The 18036-nt window shown below is 45.6% G+C and overlaps 1 protein-coding gene across 1 annotated transcript in view; it reads right to left on the bottom strand.

The window, feature by feature from the left end:
• Positions 1 to 18036, bottom strand: part of PAPPA (pregnancy-associated plasma protein A, pappalysin 1) — a gene marked incomplete at both ends in the record, with an annotated part of 111586 nt that overhangs the window by 75657 nt on the left and 17893 nt on the right. The window contains 3 exons of the mRNA XM_010143121.1: positions 286 to 478; positions 4291 to 4584; positions 9050 to 9195. Of these exons, the coding sequence (XP_010141423.1) occupies positions 286 to 478; positions 4291 to 4584; positions 9050 to 9195 (633 nt within the window). The remainder of the gene's footprint in view (positions 1 to 285; positions 479 to 4290; positions 4585 to 9049; positions 9196 to 18036) is intronic.

Raw genomic sequence — 18036 nt, 5'->3', positions numbered from 1 at the left:
GGAATCACAACTGTTGATTGAAAATTCTTCCCATAACATATGGAAAAAGATTTGCCCTTTACATGGCAAATCAATGGCCCTCAACTGAGCGCTACAGGCTGAGAAAGGAAGAGCAGAAAACAGATCAATACCCTCCTCAGTACGAACCAATTTCGGAAAGAGCCTTAATCCAGACTGAGCACAGCACATGATAACGCTGCACTGCTGGAGGGGCCCTGGGCTGTTCCCCTGTTTCTGCCCTTTCCATTCAATTCGGGGCAAGAGTACAGAGCAGCGCATGATCACCTTTCAAAGAAGTGGCCATCGATGGGCGGAAACCACTCCAGGGTGACAGAAGTGGAGGTGCGAGCCACAATCTGGGGGGCAATCGCAATAGGCGCCGGTTTCTTCGTGGGCTGCCAGCTCTGATAGACGAGGTCCAAGTAGCAGTGCATCCTGGCCACTTGGTTGGGCGTGAAGGAGTCGGTGCAGTCATCGTCTGAAATTCAAACAGAAGCCACATCAACCACGCGGGTCATAAGGTGGGCGCAAGAGGGAGGAGCATGAGCTGGTGAATGGCTGCTTCTTGCAAGGGCCAGGGTGGGGTCTCGCAGCGCTCAGCAGTTAACGGCCTGTGAGCAAACGAGTGCAGTCATCTCTTGTGGAGGCAGGCAAAAGGCAACAAAAGTTAATCAGGAAAAAATAAATCAATAAACATTCCCTCCCTGTGGTCAGGGATACAGATGTAGCACCTGGAGATCATCCCTTGATGAGACACATGGAGGTGAAGGAACAGGAAGTCTCAGTGCAGTGTCTTCTGGTCAGAATTGGGGCTACCCGTAGACCTCTGGGCTGAGAAGAACCTCATGTCTAAAAGAATATCTCCAAGAGAGAATGAAAGGGCAAAGGATGGGTAGTGTTAGGATAAAGCGTTGACTGACTTTCACACAAACTGTATGCCACAGTCAGATTTCTTAGATTAAAAGAAAACAGAATTTTAAAAATGCAATGTTTTTGAAGTTCTTAGATTTTCTACAGAACAAATAAAAGGTTCTGACAACTGAATTTTATAAAATTTATAAAACACTGATTAAAAATGTATATATTTGGTGCAGTAAAATAACTTCCATTAAAATATCCCCCATTTTACCTTACAGTTCTAACCCCCTTCTGAACTTTTGATAAACATTTTTGATACTTCCAATTTCTTTTTCATTCAAAATGGAGAAATAATTTTGCTGGATAATTTCCCATAATACCCATTTCTCATTTCATCTGTTTTCTCCAAACATGATTTGGCAACAGGAACACATCTAGTGCCCTCTGAACACCACACAACTTGACAACTACTATGCCCCGGAGAAGCAGAAAATGACTTTTTCTCTATTGTGTACATCAGAGAAGGAATAAATACGTTGTGCAAAGTCAGCCAGAACAGCTACGCTGCAGAACTCAGTGCTAGCACTTTAACCATTTTTCTGGTACTCTTCCCATCAGATGAAAAGCTCTTGAAAACATCGAGTGTTTCTTCACATGTGCCTGCAGAGTTCCTACCCCAGCACAGCTCAGTCCCAGATGGGACCTCTACACACGGCCGCGATACAAACAACAATGACAGTTTTGCACAGGTCAAGTAATACATTTTTCTGGGAAGATGCAGGTCACGGGAGGCTGTTCAGAGAGCTGCTTGCGTGCGTGTAAGTTGGCAGTTCAATATTGTAATAGCGTTACTAGATGCTCTGATGTCTTCAAGCCTGTGCCCTGCAGAACTCAAGAAGAACAAAAAAAAAAATGAATTTTTCTAAAGAGAAGCGTGAATTCGTTGGCTAATTTAAAACCCAGCCACATCTTCCCAGAGATGGGAGCAAAAGGAGCGCGCTTTGGTGGGGATTGTGCTCAAACTGCAGCCCCAAATGCAGTCCTACTACAGCAGGGAGGCGTCAGTTCGCATGTTCTCCTGCGTCTCTCCTAATTCCACCAAGCAGTGAACCTCTCCTCATCAAACGTGCGCCGCAGATAGACAGACACCACTGGCTTGAGAATATCTACAAATCCCCGTGGATATGCAAAAAGCTGCTCTAATATGACATCTCTGGATTTCCTCAATAATTGTTGATGGTCTATCCCTGAGCATGCTGTAAAAGCCATAAATATTCTTCACGGAAGCCCAGAAGGAGACAAAGGCCCTTAATAGCCATCATAAAGGAACAATAAAATAAATATAGGACAAAGCAGTGAGACAATGGCACAGGAGAAAGCTGACCTGCATTCTCAATCTGTTTAAACATCAGCACAGGCTGTGTCCTGGGGGAGGGGAAGGGAGGAGAGGCGAGGGAGAGAGGTACTGCACTTGGTCACTCCATTTCAAGAAAGGTTCGGACTCCTCCGATGAAGTAATTAGAGAAATCCAAGAGACTTTGCTGGGGTGATTATTTCAACAGAGTTCAGAGGCAGAATTACTGCTGATTTCATGAAGAGTCATCATCTAAAAGACTAACTTATCTTTTTGTTTGGGAACACTGCCGCTACTTGGACTTGTAAAAATTATTTATGAGTCCAATTTCTCACACTTCTCGATCTTCTGGACATCGTAACTTGTTATTTCAGGGAAAGAAAAATTACTGTTTAGGTCCGTGCTTTGGTACAGAGCAGGGGATAACTGGACAGACGGATGTTAGAGACAGACAAACACAGTATGATCAAGTCGTATACAAGCAGCAAAACAGAAAGAAAGGCAACGTTTAGAGCTGCATGTCCTCAACCTAGATGTTTCAAAGGTGTATCTACAGCAACTTGATATCCTGCTATATTTTTATTCCACCAGTAATAACAGAAAAGCAAACAGATTCATGCATGAGCTCTAGAGATGCCCATCATGTCATTTCACTTAATTTTTAATAAAAAAAAAAAAAGGTTCCTGCTTAGAGCACCAGCACATATGTAGGTCCCAAGAGCAGACAGGTACCTCTGTGGTCTGCCTCTGCGCCTCAGCTCTCAAGAGAACTGGCACAGCAAGTTCTCTTTGGAAGACCTCAGTGCTTTGGAACACACATGCTCCACCCCTCACCACTCAGACACGAGCAGAGCTGGTGGAGGGATATTGCCACCCGAAGCGGCACAGCCTGATTTGTGTGATGCACCAGGAGGCTGCATCAGCTAGCGAGACTCTGCCCTGCCACACGCACAAGAGTGCCCAACATGCTGAGGAGCTGGCTCAGTGCGTGGATGTTTGTCCCTGAAAACACCCTCTAAACAAACAGAAAAATAAAGGGAAAACTAAGCATCACTTTTCACTAGTGCCATGAAGGGCACAAAAGCATTTCTGTTACAAATCATTTCAATCTGTGCCCCAGATGACATTAAACACTTTGCTTCTCCACAGTTTTATTACAGAACAAGCGCTCCCGTGACCTTTCGAGTGGGCAATCTGTGGTTTTGCCTGGCATACAAAGGTGCCCTTCAGTGGCTACAAGTATATTGGTCACTTTTAAAATGCTGCGGATGCTGTCAGCTCCGTGTCACAGACCTTCATCACGGCTCGACCTTGTGACTCAAAATAAGGGGAAATTTGAGCCAAGGTACCCCCTGCTCTTCGAGGGAAAAAAGAGAGGCTCCTTCAACACTGCTTGAACTTCCAGGGGTGCAGCGAGGACCCCAGCTCATCCTTGTGTGATGGGCAAGGGACACAGGAGCTCATGCCCGACTCTCAGCAATCCTGATCCAGGTACCACCCCAGTATTCCCACTCTACTGATGCGAGCGATTCTAGCTGAACCTTTCGTGACTCCAAATCAAACAATAAATGTGGTATTTGAACAGACACCTGGAGCCACGAGCAGTGTTTCATTAGACATCTACTTATTACAGGCTCGTCCTGCAGCCTTGGTGCTATCAGTATTCATCTGACATTCAGTGTCTCCTTGGGAGAGGGTAAACAATCGCTGAATTTGGGTTTTTCAAAGAAGACCAGGCATCCAGATCCCAGGGAAATAGGGTGTCAAATTTGCTGTAGAGCCTTTAGAAGCTGTTTTCTTAATGCTTATCACATTTCTTCCCTCCCCCAAACCTTCTGCCTGGTCTTCACATGAAACTATGTAAAGCCAGGGAAAACTGGGAAAAAAGAACAGGAGAACTGGAAGGGATTCCTGAGGCTATCAAGTCTGATCCCTCATCAAGCCCAGTCCTACCCCAATGGACACACATCAGCATAAATCTCCACATGAAATGGGCTGTAGAAATCATAGCTAATGCTGCTATTCTTTGTTCTTGCCCAATCACAGATACCACCAGCAAACCAAGGAAACCCAAGTACCTGCGTAGCTCATGAAGTTACTGAACGGCGTGTTTAGGAAACTGTGAAAACCGCATGTGTCGTTGCCAGGTACAGGATCCCCACACAGCTTGTGCTTAGGAGCGGGGTTGGTGTCACTGCAGAGGTCCCCTGTCTCGAAGGAGGGCTCAGTTTCCATGCATGGGTCGCTGCAGGAGAGGATCTCCGAGATTCCCCGGAAGACGTGATAGAGCCCCAGGCTGTGCCCAATTTCGTGGATCATTGTGTGCGTGTGGCCAGGGATTCCGTAGAAGGAGGGATTCAGCACAATGCCACCTGCAAGGGGAAAAGAGAACAGCTTCTACATTTGCCTTGTCTTCCTCAGAACAGCAAGAGAATGGAAAATGAAGATGATCCTAAAGGCAGTTCATCAGATCCTCTATAGCACAGACTGCTCTTCGCACAAGCAGCCACACTGCCTGCTCAGAGACACTTCACAGCAAGGTGTAATCTCACCCTTGATCTGGGGCTCCAAGGATGAGGAATCGCGGGATAAAGACCGACATCCTAAACCAAAAGCACAGTGACAATTAGTCTTTCAACTGAATATGCCCAGTGTGGTTTGTTTGTTAACTTAGAGGAAAATCCTACACGCAACTACTTCATACAGTGCAGCGACAAATAATTTAATGTGCCTCAAGAGACTGATCCTGCCCAGAGAAGTGTGAGCACTGCATCCGATAGCAGGAGTCAGACAAAACATACCTGCAGCACTCTGGATATTATTCCAGTGGGTAAAGATATAACAGACATCTATTAACTTCTGAATCACCCTAAAAATTGCAGCAGGCTGCAGCAGTATTTGCAAACTAATAGTTGGACAAAGCAAACAGAGTACAGCCCAGGCTGGAAGGGGTTTTGCGGGGTGTGCTCTGATCATATGAACAGCTTTGAAGTAACTGTCAGAGACACACTCTGTGGGTCTACTCAGACAAGCCTAGTTCGATCCGAACTGCAGGGTCCACTAATGAATATGCATAAGCCTAATGTGTCAAAACCCATGAAATCCTGGAACACGATAATTCTAAAAGAGCTGCATGGTTGTTAAGTGTGTGCAGAGAAAACCAACGGTGAACTTTTGTTGTATGAATGATTGGATGTATAGATAAGCAAATGGTAAATTATTCTAAATAGCTTTACAGTATATTGAATTAATTGTAATAATTATATTTTTAGCTCAGCTAGATGTACCTTTGGATTTATGATCTGCTTTGTATTTTATCAAATTACCCTGATGACCTCAACTTTCCAAGCCTTCTATTTAAAACTGATTGTGCGTTCTGCCCGCCATGAGAACAGGAGACTGCGTTGTAACAGGTACAGAGGGAAAACAAACCATGGATACGGCACACTAATTTAGGGACAGTGAGGAGAGAACAGGTCTTGGCAGGAGGAACTTTATCAGTGACTGTAGCACAGGGAAGATGAGATCACCAGGTTCTGATGCGCCATAGGCTCTTTCTTCACATCTTCCTGAGGACTTGGTTGCAATAGCCATGTAATGAGAGGAAAATAAGACTGAGATCTTAAGAATTCATCTAAACTCCACTCCCAAACAACACAGGACCAGTTAGGGCTATCCCATCCCTCACGCATACTGCCCTAATGGCTCTTCACAGGCCCCGATGACACGACTGCCCCAGCACTCCATTTCAGCACCCAGCATCCTGACAGCTGCAAGGATTTAACTCACGTCTAATCCGAATTGATTCTTTTGGTGATTTAAGTTCATGATTTCAAGTCCTGCCTCACACAGATGTGAAAAACTGAAGATTCTCCTCCCCTTTCATCAGCTTTTATGAGATTGTCATCATCCCCACTTCAGGCTCTTCCCTTCGGTCTGAATAACTGCAATCCAGTCAACCTTTCCTTGGAGTTCAGTCCTTGTTCTAGACCTCCCTGACTGTTGTTCTCTTTCACTTTTCCCAGTTATCTCAGGTTTTCCTCCAGCTACAGGGTCCAAACACAACACAGTATTGCAGCTGAACTTCTACCAATGCTGGAGAGAGAGGAAGGGCCACTTTGGCTGTCCCACGAAGACACTCGTGTCAACAGCCACAGGGGAAAGACTCTCCCCTTGTGCACCGGCATGTGTGACTACACACACAGCCCAGAGGAGTCTCATCTACAAATACATATATAGTATTAAAATCAATCATCTGGATATTTAAATACAGACACAAAAGTGACTAAAAGCCAATCACGCTGCAACGTTATGCCACACGTAGCATCAGCACCTCCTTCGGGCAGCTCTGAACTGTTCCTTACGCTAATTCTCCGCAACCCCAACTAACCGTATATAGACCTGCTTGATGCAGCCACTGCAATCCCCATGTTCCCCGTATCTCTCTCTCCCCCTTTATACAACACATGCTCAGATTGCTGTGGTGCTTGGTCTCTACCCAGATGGAGCAGTTTACACCCAGAGAATACTCTGGGATATTCTGTGGGGGTCTCTTTCCCAAAGGTAACTCCAGAGTTTGTTTTCCAATGGCAGGAGGATTCGTGAAATTCCTCAGCAGGATGCGCCTTCAAAATAGAGGCTGGTAAATGGTTCTGGCATTGGACAGCCCTGAGGCAGCTGGAGAGGGAAATTTTATTTTTGCCTTTGCTGAAAATTTATATTTTTCACAGCTGTCAAGAATCTAAATCAATTGCAGTTTTACAGAAAAGATAAACTCCCTCACCCAGACAATCTCTATCCCAGCCTTTAGATCTGCACCACAGGACATATTTCATATTTTTTATTAAGTACATATTGGATTTATAGAAGAGAGTAAAAAAGATTGAAGATGAATTCTTACAGACCGAGCACAGGTCTGGGAGGGCTATTATGACAGGAAATTACGACCATTATTTATTTATTTTACTTTTTCCACTGCAAATCAACTTTAAACCGTTGGCTAATGCCTTTTTCTTTCTCATGAGATTTTTTCTTTTTTGGTCAATGAATTCTGTCAATACACTGTAGGAGTTGAATTTAAATTGTTTTGCTCAGGCATGATGTTGACAATTAGCTTAACGAAGTGACAGAAGAACTCATCAGGGTTTTGGGCGAGCCCCAACCCACTTGCAGAAGGTTCTTCTCCGCGCTCTGGAGCCCTTGTTCTCTGCTCCCTTCCATGGCAGCACCAAGGGAAGCTGCACAAACACTCATTTAGGGAAGGACTGGCTGTATTGCAGCCTTATTCCGCTCCAGCAGTGGCAGCAGAGCTAATGTTTCCCACCAGCGACCCATATTGTTGCACAATCGGAAGCAAACAGCATTATTGTGGGGCTGGTGCCAAAGTAGGGGGTTGTGGTACTGCAAAGTCACAGCAGCCATGGGTGCAGGTCAAGGCTGGGCTTAGTGTCTACCATTGTTTTTGCCAGAAGATGTTGCCGTGGGGAATGCTCACTGGCAGGCACTTACAGCATCTTCTGGTTTGGGTGCTCCCAGCAGGAGCCCATGGTGATGGGGCTGGAGGCCAGGCAGAGTAGAACTGGCTTCACTTACAGCCTAGCTCAGCAGGAGACTAGATGTGTGTCAGTCCTGGTCCTCGGGAAGGGAAGTTTGCTCACACTTCTTCCAGAGTAGCTGCAGAGCTGAATGCCATAACAAAACCTTTACTAACCGACAAAGGGCAGCAGCTCCAACTGCTCAGTCTCAGCTTATGGAGACAGGTGACTATGAAGAGATATTTACATCCAGGTCTTGGGGTAATATATTTCAGAATATGGAAAAGCCTCCCTGTCTGATGGCTCCAGTTGGAGTGCAGCTCTTACAGCACACTTCAGAAAAATGAGCACAGTATTTTGCTCTCCTTGACTAGGTTTCCATTTTTTTGTTTTGGTCAATGCGGGGTTCAGTAATAGAAAAACTGGCTGAAACAACCCTTCACAAAGACTGAGCTTGGCTGAAACCAGACTTCACTTCCAGCCTAGTGAGGTCTGGACAAGCTGAGGAAGTATCTGGAAAACTTGTGAGAATTCCTGCTCTTGTAACACGACCAGATCAGGCTTGCAGCCCGAGGGAGGTTTGTGCAGTGAAGAGAACTACATAAAGACTCAGTCGGTGCCCTCTGAACCTTCTGAGGTCCACTTGACATTTTGCAAGGAGCACTGGTCCGGTGGCACTGCAGGTGTCAGGGCAGTGAATCACTTGGGAAGCTGCACAGCTTTGTCTGGATCCCTGGGTTCCAGCAGCCGTACTCAGCAACCTCATTACAAAACACGCAGGGCAGTCCGCAGGGCAGTGAACTCTTTCCAGTTCCACTCAAATGAACATTGGAAATACAATCTCACAGCAGTTTGCTCTTTTGCACATTGGCAGAGACAACAAATTTCAACTATACTTTGTGAGGAAAATTAATTAAACGCTTACTAAGAAATGAACTGAGGATCAGAACATTTCAGGCTGCAGTTAAAAATTCACTGCTGCCTAGCATCCCCCCACCTATCCCCCCCGATCCTCTTCACAAAGTGCTCCCATGGAGTGAATGCCCTGTAAAGGAGCTTCACTTAAAAGGTGAAATACTTTCAGCTTGACATCATCTACAAATACCATAATATGCTTTGGGTTTATAACCTAATATTTTCCTGGTTGTGAGCCAGTATCTGGGAATCGTGAAATACTTTTTTTCCCCTGACTATATATTAGAGGAATGATAAGAAATCAGAACAGAGCTTAACGCATATTTGTCTTTCCTCCTTAGCTCCTCAAAAGAATGCTTTACAAAGAAGAAACATCTTTATTGCTCACCTAGATGCATCAAGGCTTCCTTGTCCCAGGGCCAAGTTGCCACTCCAGCCAGCTCTTCCTCAGAGGAATTGGCAAAGAAGATGTTGAGGTGCGTGGATCCATCCAGTCTGAGTATGTTCTTTAGTTCGTTGACATCTAAGTATGCCCTGTAGAAAAATAAAAGCACTTATTTTTTCTAAAGGTGACAAAAAAAGCAACAAAGTATTGACGAATTGCTGCAATCCAGGGAAAGATCTTATAATACCCTGCGTATCAATCATCCAAAATATTTCCATAACCCACTCCCAAACTTCAATGACTTTGCATTTATACAGTGGATCTCATCTAAGGACTTCAGGCCATTGATTAACTAAGGCCACAAAATCCAAAGTAAATACATAAAGCTGTCCACATTCCCAAGATAAGTATAAGAATTTATTTATTATGAATGTAATTAACCATGTATTAGGGTCAGTAAATCTTTTCCTTTCAGCTGTTACCTTGCACATTACCTCTAAGCTGTTTATTATTGTTCGATCTAATTTTCCTTCACAAGAACAGGTTTCACATCTCCAGGCTGGCCCAACAACTAGCACCAGCTCACGACGTCACTCCTTTAGCACCAGTGTCAGTCACTCGTGTGACACGCACACGGTTGAACCGTGCGTAGGACGTTTGGTTGGGAATTGCTGTTTTCAATAGCAATTTTCAGCAAGCAAAGTTGTGCCAGGAGATCTCCTTGCAAGAGATCTCTGCAGGAGTGGTACCAAACTGGAACGTAAATTGCTACGGCTCTTAGGTTGCCCCCACCCAGGTGAGCACTGTTTCTTCTTAGCTTTTGGGGTGGCTGGAGGTTTCAGAGCAATCTGCTTGCAGGCAAGCAAAGCCAGTCCCTTAAGCTCGACGGCCATTGGAAGTACTTTTCATGCTCCTCTAAAGGAGTAGACTTTGTCAGCACTGGAATACGGGAGCTACTTGCAACGTGTACCACAGGGCCATGCTGCCTTCAATGATGCTCTAACTCAGAGTAAAGCTGGAGAAAGCTAAGTGTAAGTGAAAACCCATTGGTTCTGTTTTTAGCTCACATTGCCTTTTGCTAACAAAGTGTTGTACTAACACAACTGCTGAAACATGGGTAAGTTGTACCATCCTCACTTGACAGGTGGAAACAACAGAGAGAGAGACACGTCACTGAGTCTAGCTTGTAAGGAAAGGACACCATGACGGGCATGAGCAGCTTGATTCCTGCTTCCTCAAGTCCCCCCTTCCGTATGTGTAGGGGTGTGTATAGGGCTCACGTAGCTCTCACAAACCAAAGGCACTCGCAGTCAGTAAGGAGGGTTCCTCGCATACTTTGCAAGGCTTTCGTTCCCAGAAGGGTCAAGAAAAAACAGGGGAGTTGGCTCAGCATCAAGATCTTTCTGTCCTTCCCTGGAGGACTCCCCAATGGAAAACGCATTCATATTTCCACAATAGCTTCCCCTGCCACTTGCTGAAGTCATTGCCTCCAAAATAGTTCATGGCTGGGTGTCCCCAGGCCCTCGCTGACTCATGGAGGAAGACGTGCTCTTTGGGGACACCAGTGGAAGGGTATGTTTCCATTCCATACAGTGTTTATGATCAAATGTGGATGACATCCTGAAGGACAGGTCAACACTGTGACCCTTTACACATTTCTCATTTCTCCACTGTTTCCAACACATCTATGGAAAATACACAGATCTTCCCTTTAGCTCCTCAAGCTTGTGCCACGTGCATCTGCACAACATTCTAAGGCCAGGATCTTCTTTATGCCTTTGAAAATATCTTTTCCAAACACGGGCTCATGTCCACACGCAATAGTTTGAAATTACGTACGAGAACTAGCATTCATTTCCAACTGGAAGTGTGAACGCACCAGGGGAATATGTGATGGAGGATGTGTGCGTGGGAAGGGGACGACGCGTGAGTCTGCACTAAAAAACAGCGAGCAAAAGAGTAAAGAGAGAATGTGGGAGTGATGTGATACTTGGTACACAAAAAAATGGTACACAAAAAATGCACACAGAAGCACTGCGTACCTCTAAGCAGGAAATCATTAGTGTGTTTTGGATCACAGCGGGAAGGGAAGGCCACTGTCTATACCGGGGCTGTTGACTCTGGATGCAGATGCTTTATGGCCTGTGCAAATCCCTGTAGGAGCAACTACAAACTCCCCTCCTGAGATCACCATTTTTATCCTCTCCTCTTACGGTTTAAAATAATCTAAACTGCTATTTCTTTACTCTCAGCTTTCACTTGGCTTATTGTTTACACAATTTGATCCCCATTTCTACGCTCAGCGCATGGCCACAATCGCACCCTCACGTGCATACAGGCTGCGTGCTCCAGCATCTACGGCTTTACGTACACGGACTGTTACTGCAGACAACAACCAGAGCAGACAGCATTTCACTAACCAGCCAGTGATGTCAGTGCATCACCAAGACCAAACTTGTGTCTTACATAAATCCACGGTGCTAAATCAACTGGATCTGGGTGTACAGTATTTCTCTGACCACTCTCTGGCCAACGGAAGTCTGTGAATGAGTAGAATCGTAGAATATGGGTTGGAAGGGACCTCAAGGATCAAAAGCTGAAAGGACAGACTGCTAAGAGGATTTTCAGCAAAGGGCCTGCACAGGAGTAGATGTAGATTGTGCTGGGGGGGGAGCAGTAATTGCAAACCCCTTCATGAAAGCAGCCAGCAACCCCCAACACACAAACATGCTCAAGCATTTAGCTCAGGCAAATCCCTTGGAATTGTGTGAGCTTGTGCTTGCATGTGCGAGCACGAACAGCGGTGTGAGTGTGTAAGTGACGGTTTGGACTGTACACAAATGTAAGACAGCCAAGAGTATGTTTGCAGAGGAACCAGCGCGTGTGTGTGTAAGAGATAAAAACACGAGCTGGAATTCCATCCTCTCCTTCCTCCCCATGTTTCTAATAACCTCCCATCCCTATCCATCATCACCACATTCCTAACCTCAAGGAGGCATAAATTAACTACTTTTGCAGTTCATGTCCAACGACGTCGCCGCAGGCAGCAGACCCAACAGTTACCAGGTCAAAACAGTTTTCAGTTATTGTGTTGGACTGGGCTGACTCCCCCCTGCTGCCGCGGCTGCTTTGTTATCAGCCCAGACTATCTGACCCAACGCAATCTGCGAGCATTGCTTACACTTCTCAAGGTTATGTGGGTCCCCTGATAGAGGACATAATGTCTGTCACATGGGCTCGTGCCAAAGAGAGCCAAAGAGCCCAGCCTTCCCAGCACTGCCAAACTCGCATTTCAAAGACATGAGTGCAGTCTTGGAAAGGGATCAAAGCCTTCCCAACTGTCATTAGAATATTTCCTTTATGCATCTCTCCGTGAGTGCCAGCAACATATTTCATAAAATTCATTGGCTCGAGATGGTACTCCAATACAATCCTGAATGGGGGAACTGTCAGGGCAAGTCTGTGTGGAAAACAAAACAAAACCCAAAGCACAACAAAACACATGTAATCCCTGTAATGGAAAAAACATACGATGCTGTGAGCTGCCTTGCTCAGGAAAGCCTAATGAGCCTATTAGTGCATCGTAAAAGGTCTCCTTTGCTGGAATCTGTTTTAGACATAGAAATTCTATGGGCTGTTTAAGGCCATTTGGGACATCAAACCATATCAGGCAACGTGCGCGTTCCCACCCGCATCTTTTCATCGACTGATTTGTCCAACGCACAGCTTCGCTTAGCTTTCTCCCTCCGCTGCAGCGTACGCAGCCCTCTGAAACCGTACTGCACAAGAGCTCGCCCTTAGCCAGTAAGCTCCAGACATCAACCAGTAATATGTATCTCGGACAGTGCTCCAGTTGCAGCCTAATGGAGCCTTTAGCTTGTCCAGCAGTGTCTCGCCACAGCCCCACCCACCACGCAGCCTGCCCCATCAGTCACACGAGCCATTATCCCTGCTCCTGTCTCATCTGTCAAGCCTGTTTCCTGTCCACCTGGACTGTGGCTCTGCCGCAGCAGGACTCGTCCCTGGGCGGTGAGGTGAAGCCCCCAGCCTGCAGCCCCACCTGTCCACAGGGACCACTGCGAGGAGCTCCCTCCTGCTGTCCCTCAGCTCCAAAGCTGAACCCAGCCACCCATCCCTGCCGCTTCGCTACAAACACATTTGATGACAGCTTTTAAACTCAGTTGCTATCAGGTCTAATGGTATTAATTATGGCCTTGATGACGAGTTGAGCAGTTTTGCAACTGGGTTGGAAACTCTTCCTCCCCCATTTTCTTCCAGGTCAGACAATGGCTTTCCCGTGTTTCCCTGATGTGGCTGGGGTGCAGCCTCTTGCACTAGTGGTTGTTTTTCCAAGGAACATGGAGCCTTCCAGCCCTTATTGTTAGGAAATGTTTTCTTCTGTTTGCTCTGAGTTATTCTCTCTTTGACTTTGCTTTGTTTTTTTCCTTCAAAGACAAGTGTCGCTTTACAGCAAGAAAAGAAACAAGATCCGTAAGGGATTATTTGCAAGACTCCACCCAAACACAGAGCAGGAACTTTGCTGTCTGCTCGCTATGGTGTATTCCAACTGCCCGATGAGTCTGTTAGGGATAAATGGCACTGCATTTCATCATTCAAAACCAAGCAAAACAAAAACCCCAAAACACCAGCACCTTCTGCATGGGGAAGTCGGCCTCAAGGTCTCCATTTACCTCTTGACATACATTGTCCTGTCCTTTACCTCACAGGTTCAGCATGTGGCAGGACAGAGGAAATCCACTGGAATTGTAGGGACCCAGTATTTCTTCCCAAGACTCCTTGTTTCTGCTTTCATTTGGTGCTCTCAAAAAAGCTGTCAGCCCAGCTGACGCAGTTTATCAGACGGAGAAAGCTTTTCCGGACAGCCCTGGCAACACTCACCAGCAGCCCGTGACAGATCCAGATGTGGTTCCCAGCATGGCGTGGCTGACGCGTTTCAGAGGTTCCCTTTGTCCCCCCAGCTCTGATCTTTGCCACACAGTTAACACCACCTCATCAGAGAGGCAAAGGCCACAGTAGTCGGTACGTGGACAGGTACCCACCGATTGTCCCATTTGCTCATGCAACAGAGGGTGGCCCAAGGTTTTGGGATGCAGTGTCCACCTAGAGATTCTCAATCTCTGCAGTGATCAGCAAGGACGGTTATGAGATAAATTATGTTCTTCCTGAAGATAATGGCAACAGCCGTGACTTCAACAGCACTGACTGCTGACCTTGAAATGGGGCCATTTGGCAGACACGCACAACTGTAATTTAGCTTTTCCCCCAGTGATTTCTCAGTCTTGGCTGGTTGACATGGGACCCTCCTTTTGGAGACGCACTGTTGATGCCAGTGTATAAGCTGCCTTTTGTCTTCTGTCATAAAGTCACAGAAAAACAAGCCTGGGAAGGGTGTCCAGTGCCCATTGCTGCTGGCCCTTCACCCCAAAGCAGGGTCATCTCTGTATTTTTTATCCAGCTAATACTCAAGACCACACGTGAAAGGACTCTGCCGCTGCCCCAGCAACCTGCAGCCCATGTTTCAATATCTTTACAGTAAGGAAGTTTTTCTGAAGGTCTACTGGGATCTTTTTTTCTGCAACAGATGTGCATGACTATTTGTGCCATTCCCCACATAGGGAGATTAGATGACTCTCTTCTGCTTTACCAAACCTATGACTTATTTGAAAGCTTATGATACCTCCTTTAAACCACCTCATTCTTAGGCTAAAACCACCTTAATTCTTTATCCTCTCCCCACTGGTTATATGTTTTAAGATCTCTGGTCATTTCTGATGCTCTCATCTGCACTCTCCACATCTGTCTCAAAGGCAGGTCATCAAAGGAGCCTGGAGGAGAGGCAGGTCCTCAAGCTGAGAGCTTATCAGTGCCATGTAACTGCTGCACTTGTCCTGTCTGTCACCTCCAACGTGACAGGAGAGATTTCAGACCTACAAATACTTCTAACATTTTTTCTTTTTTTTTCCTAAAGAGCTACAGATCTACCAAAATCTGAAAAAAAAAAAAAAGAAAGAAAGAAAAGACAACCTATAAAACCTGTTTAGCAGAGGACTTGGAATACAATTTTTGTCTGAGCTGATGTTAAAGATCTGCCTTCGCTGGCAAATTTAATTTTGCTCCTCGTTTCAGACGGATTGCCATAAATCACGTGAAGCAGGAAGCATGCCTCATCTACATGTAGTTCAGTGTTAATTTAAGACACTGGTGTAAGTGTAGTAAAAGTCATGATAATTTATTGATAAAGGTATAAATCTTTCAGTGATTGGGAAAGAGCCTGAAATAGAGACTGGAGCCAGAATATTACAAGTGAAAGGCTTCAGGTCCCAGTCTAGATCCAGATCGCTGCCTGGGTTCACACTGCAATCCCGACCGCATCCAAAGCAGGCAGCCACCAGGTCACGTCCACAAGCACTGTCAGCACAGGGTGGCTTGGCCGCTTTTAAAGAATTTTGGTTTATCCACTGCAGCAAAATGTCCACTAACAGCCCCCAAATCTGATCTCCTGTTATAAGAAAGGAAGAAAATTTTGGCAAACAAAAAACCAGAAAAAAACACCCCCCAAAATGATAAGGGTCCAAGAAAAGACCCTTAGGATAATTGCTCAGATATAACTGCAGCCTCCCGGGTAGGTCTGGTAGCCTGTGCTGGCCTCTGCATCACGCTGCACTGCCCGTGTGTTCAGGTTAGCGGCTTCGAGCCGGGCAGTGGCAGGTCCGACAGTTAACACTGACCTTCAGCACCACCTATTACACCAGGACAGCTCACAGGCTACGAAAGTCCAGCTGTTCACCGATCCTAGGGTGCTCTCTTTTCCAAACGAATTAATCATGCTATTATGCTAATGACTCACCTATGAAAAAATAAATTACTAATAAAAATTTATAGGAAGAAAATAAGAGATTTACTGAGCAAAATACGGGAATCTTCTGGGTCTGGGTTTTCTTTATCCTGCAACAGAGAGTGAGAGCAGCACCTTGGTCTGAGGTCGGGAGTTTTTACAGTTGTCAAATCATCTGTTTCACTCCATTTGCTCTGACACGCTGACTTTCCAGCAGCACCGGCCCAGGAATAAGCACATTTCTACGGCAACATTTTGCACTATAAATCTATAGGAATTGCAACGAAAACCCCTCATACATCATGGAAATTATTTGCTCCTAAGTTCCAAAAATCAGTGTTATCATCTAAAGAACCCTAAGAGCGCACTCCTGATCAGCCCTCTCCGACCTTCTCATAAAAGATCTCTAATAAATGATAGAGCTTTATTTCATGCCATTGCTTATAGATAACTTCTGGATACTGTAAATGCAATATCTCCTTAACGGGCTGAACCACAGCAACAGGTTGGCGTGAGCCTGACGGTTGGACTACGCCAAACCCAGCGCTGGGTCCCCTTTCGGTTTGGTTCATGTGAACTTGCACTTTGAGCCAGCTGCTGTTCTCCACGGGCTGCACACAAGTATCAGCGCTGACTGTGATGTATTTGCTCCACTGTAAATCTAGAGTTAGTCAGAGCAAAATTTGATTCTCCAAGTGCAGTGTCAGGTTCAAATCCAAAATCTCAAAGGAAACCTCAGCTGAAATGACCAATTTTTTGCCCAATTTCTGGCCAACACAACTTGCTTTTTTAGGGAGGGAGGCGGGTTTCCTCAGATCTCCACACAGATTCTCTCAAAGGTTTGCAAATCCTTGCCAAATCCTTCACAAACCTGGGCTGAGATTCAGAAATACAGTGAAAACAGATTTTTTTTTTTTCCCCCAGCATATTGCTGCCGGTTCTGTTCAGGATAAGAAAGAGCAGAGGCTTGGGGAAAAAGAATGGGGAAAATCATGACGTAAAAATTTTCAAATGTCAAACATGTTCTGTCTGACTGCAGGGCAAAAACTTAGGGTAGCTGTTAACGTACACAAAACTACTCATTCCCTCTCTCATTTTATCCTCTCAGGCTTTACTGCCCACTTCTCACACCAGAGACCCCACCTTTATCATCGAATCATCAAATGGTGTGGGTTGGAAGGGACCTTAAAAGAACATCTCATCCAACCCCCCGCCATGGGCAGGGACACCTGCCACTAGAGCAGGTCACTCACAGCCCCCTCCAGCCTGGCCTTGGACACTGCCAGGGATGGGACATCCACAGCTTCTCTGGGCAGCCTGGGCCAGTGTCCCACCACCCTCACTGGGAAAGATTTCTGCCTGTATCTAATCTAAATCCCCCTCTTTCAGTTTGACACTGCTATCTCTCATCCCATCACCAAAGCCCTTATAAAAACCTTTATCTATAACCTTTGTGTAGGTTTATAAGGAGCTGCAGTGCTACAGACCGTAAGTACCTGATCACCAAGCCTTCTTCCTTTGCAAGGTCTGTGTCCAAGAGTGGAGCAACCTTTGGGTTGAATTGTGCAGCAAGCACTGAAAAACCCCATTTCCTCGCACGACCATAAAAAACAAAGTTAACCAGCTACACAGAACTAGGAAAAGATACGCTGGCTGGCCAACTTGCAGGGAAAAAAGAAAACAAAGGGAAAGCCTTGGCAAAGAGAATTGTGATCTTGCTGTACAATTATCTTCTGAGGCAGTCGGTGGATTAAAGCATGGAACATTTCAAGACGCATCTCTTTAAACAGCAAAGCACGATGAGGCATATATGTACATTTCACAGACCTCTGAAATCAGCAGCACTGGCAGGTTTATTTGTTTTGATTGTCTCTTTTTCTTTCTTTTACTACTTTGGGATTTTTTTCTTTCTCCTTTTCAAGACTAGAGCCAAATGACCCATGAGAAATGTACTGCAATTTGTCTCTTATCCATCCCTCATCTCCATCTGATATTCCCCCTGCCCTGGTTACCCTGATGTTTTTCCAGACTCTACAGCCTGAACCATTATAATAAGGAGAAAAGTCAAACGATAAAGAAGTGGTGTTAAGGAAATTTTCAGGAACCCCTTCTGTAAAAACAGATTTCCTCTGCC

The sequence above is a fragment of the Buceros rhinoceros genome, unplaced genomic scaffold (assembly GCF_000710305.1).
Source record: "Buceros rhinoceros silvestris isolate BGI_N320 unplaced genomic scaffold, ASM71030v1 scaffold2119, whole genome shotgun sequence".
Taxonomy (NCBI): domain Eukaryota; kingdom Metazoa; phylum Chordata; class Aves; order Bucerotiformes; family Bucerotidae; genus Buceros; species Buceros rhinoceros.
Note: the sequence above shows the minus strand (reverse complement) of the source record. Positions and strands in the feature narration are given on the sequence as shown.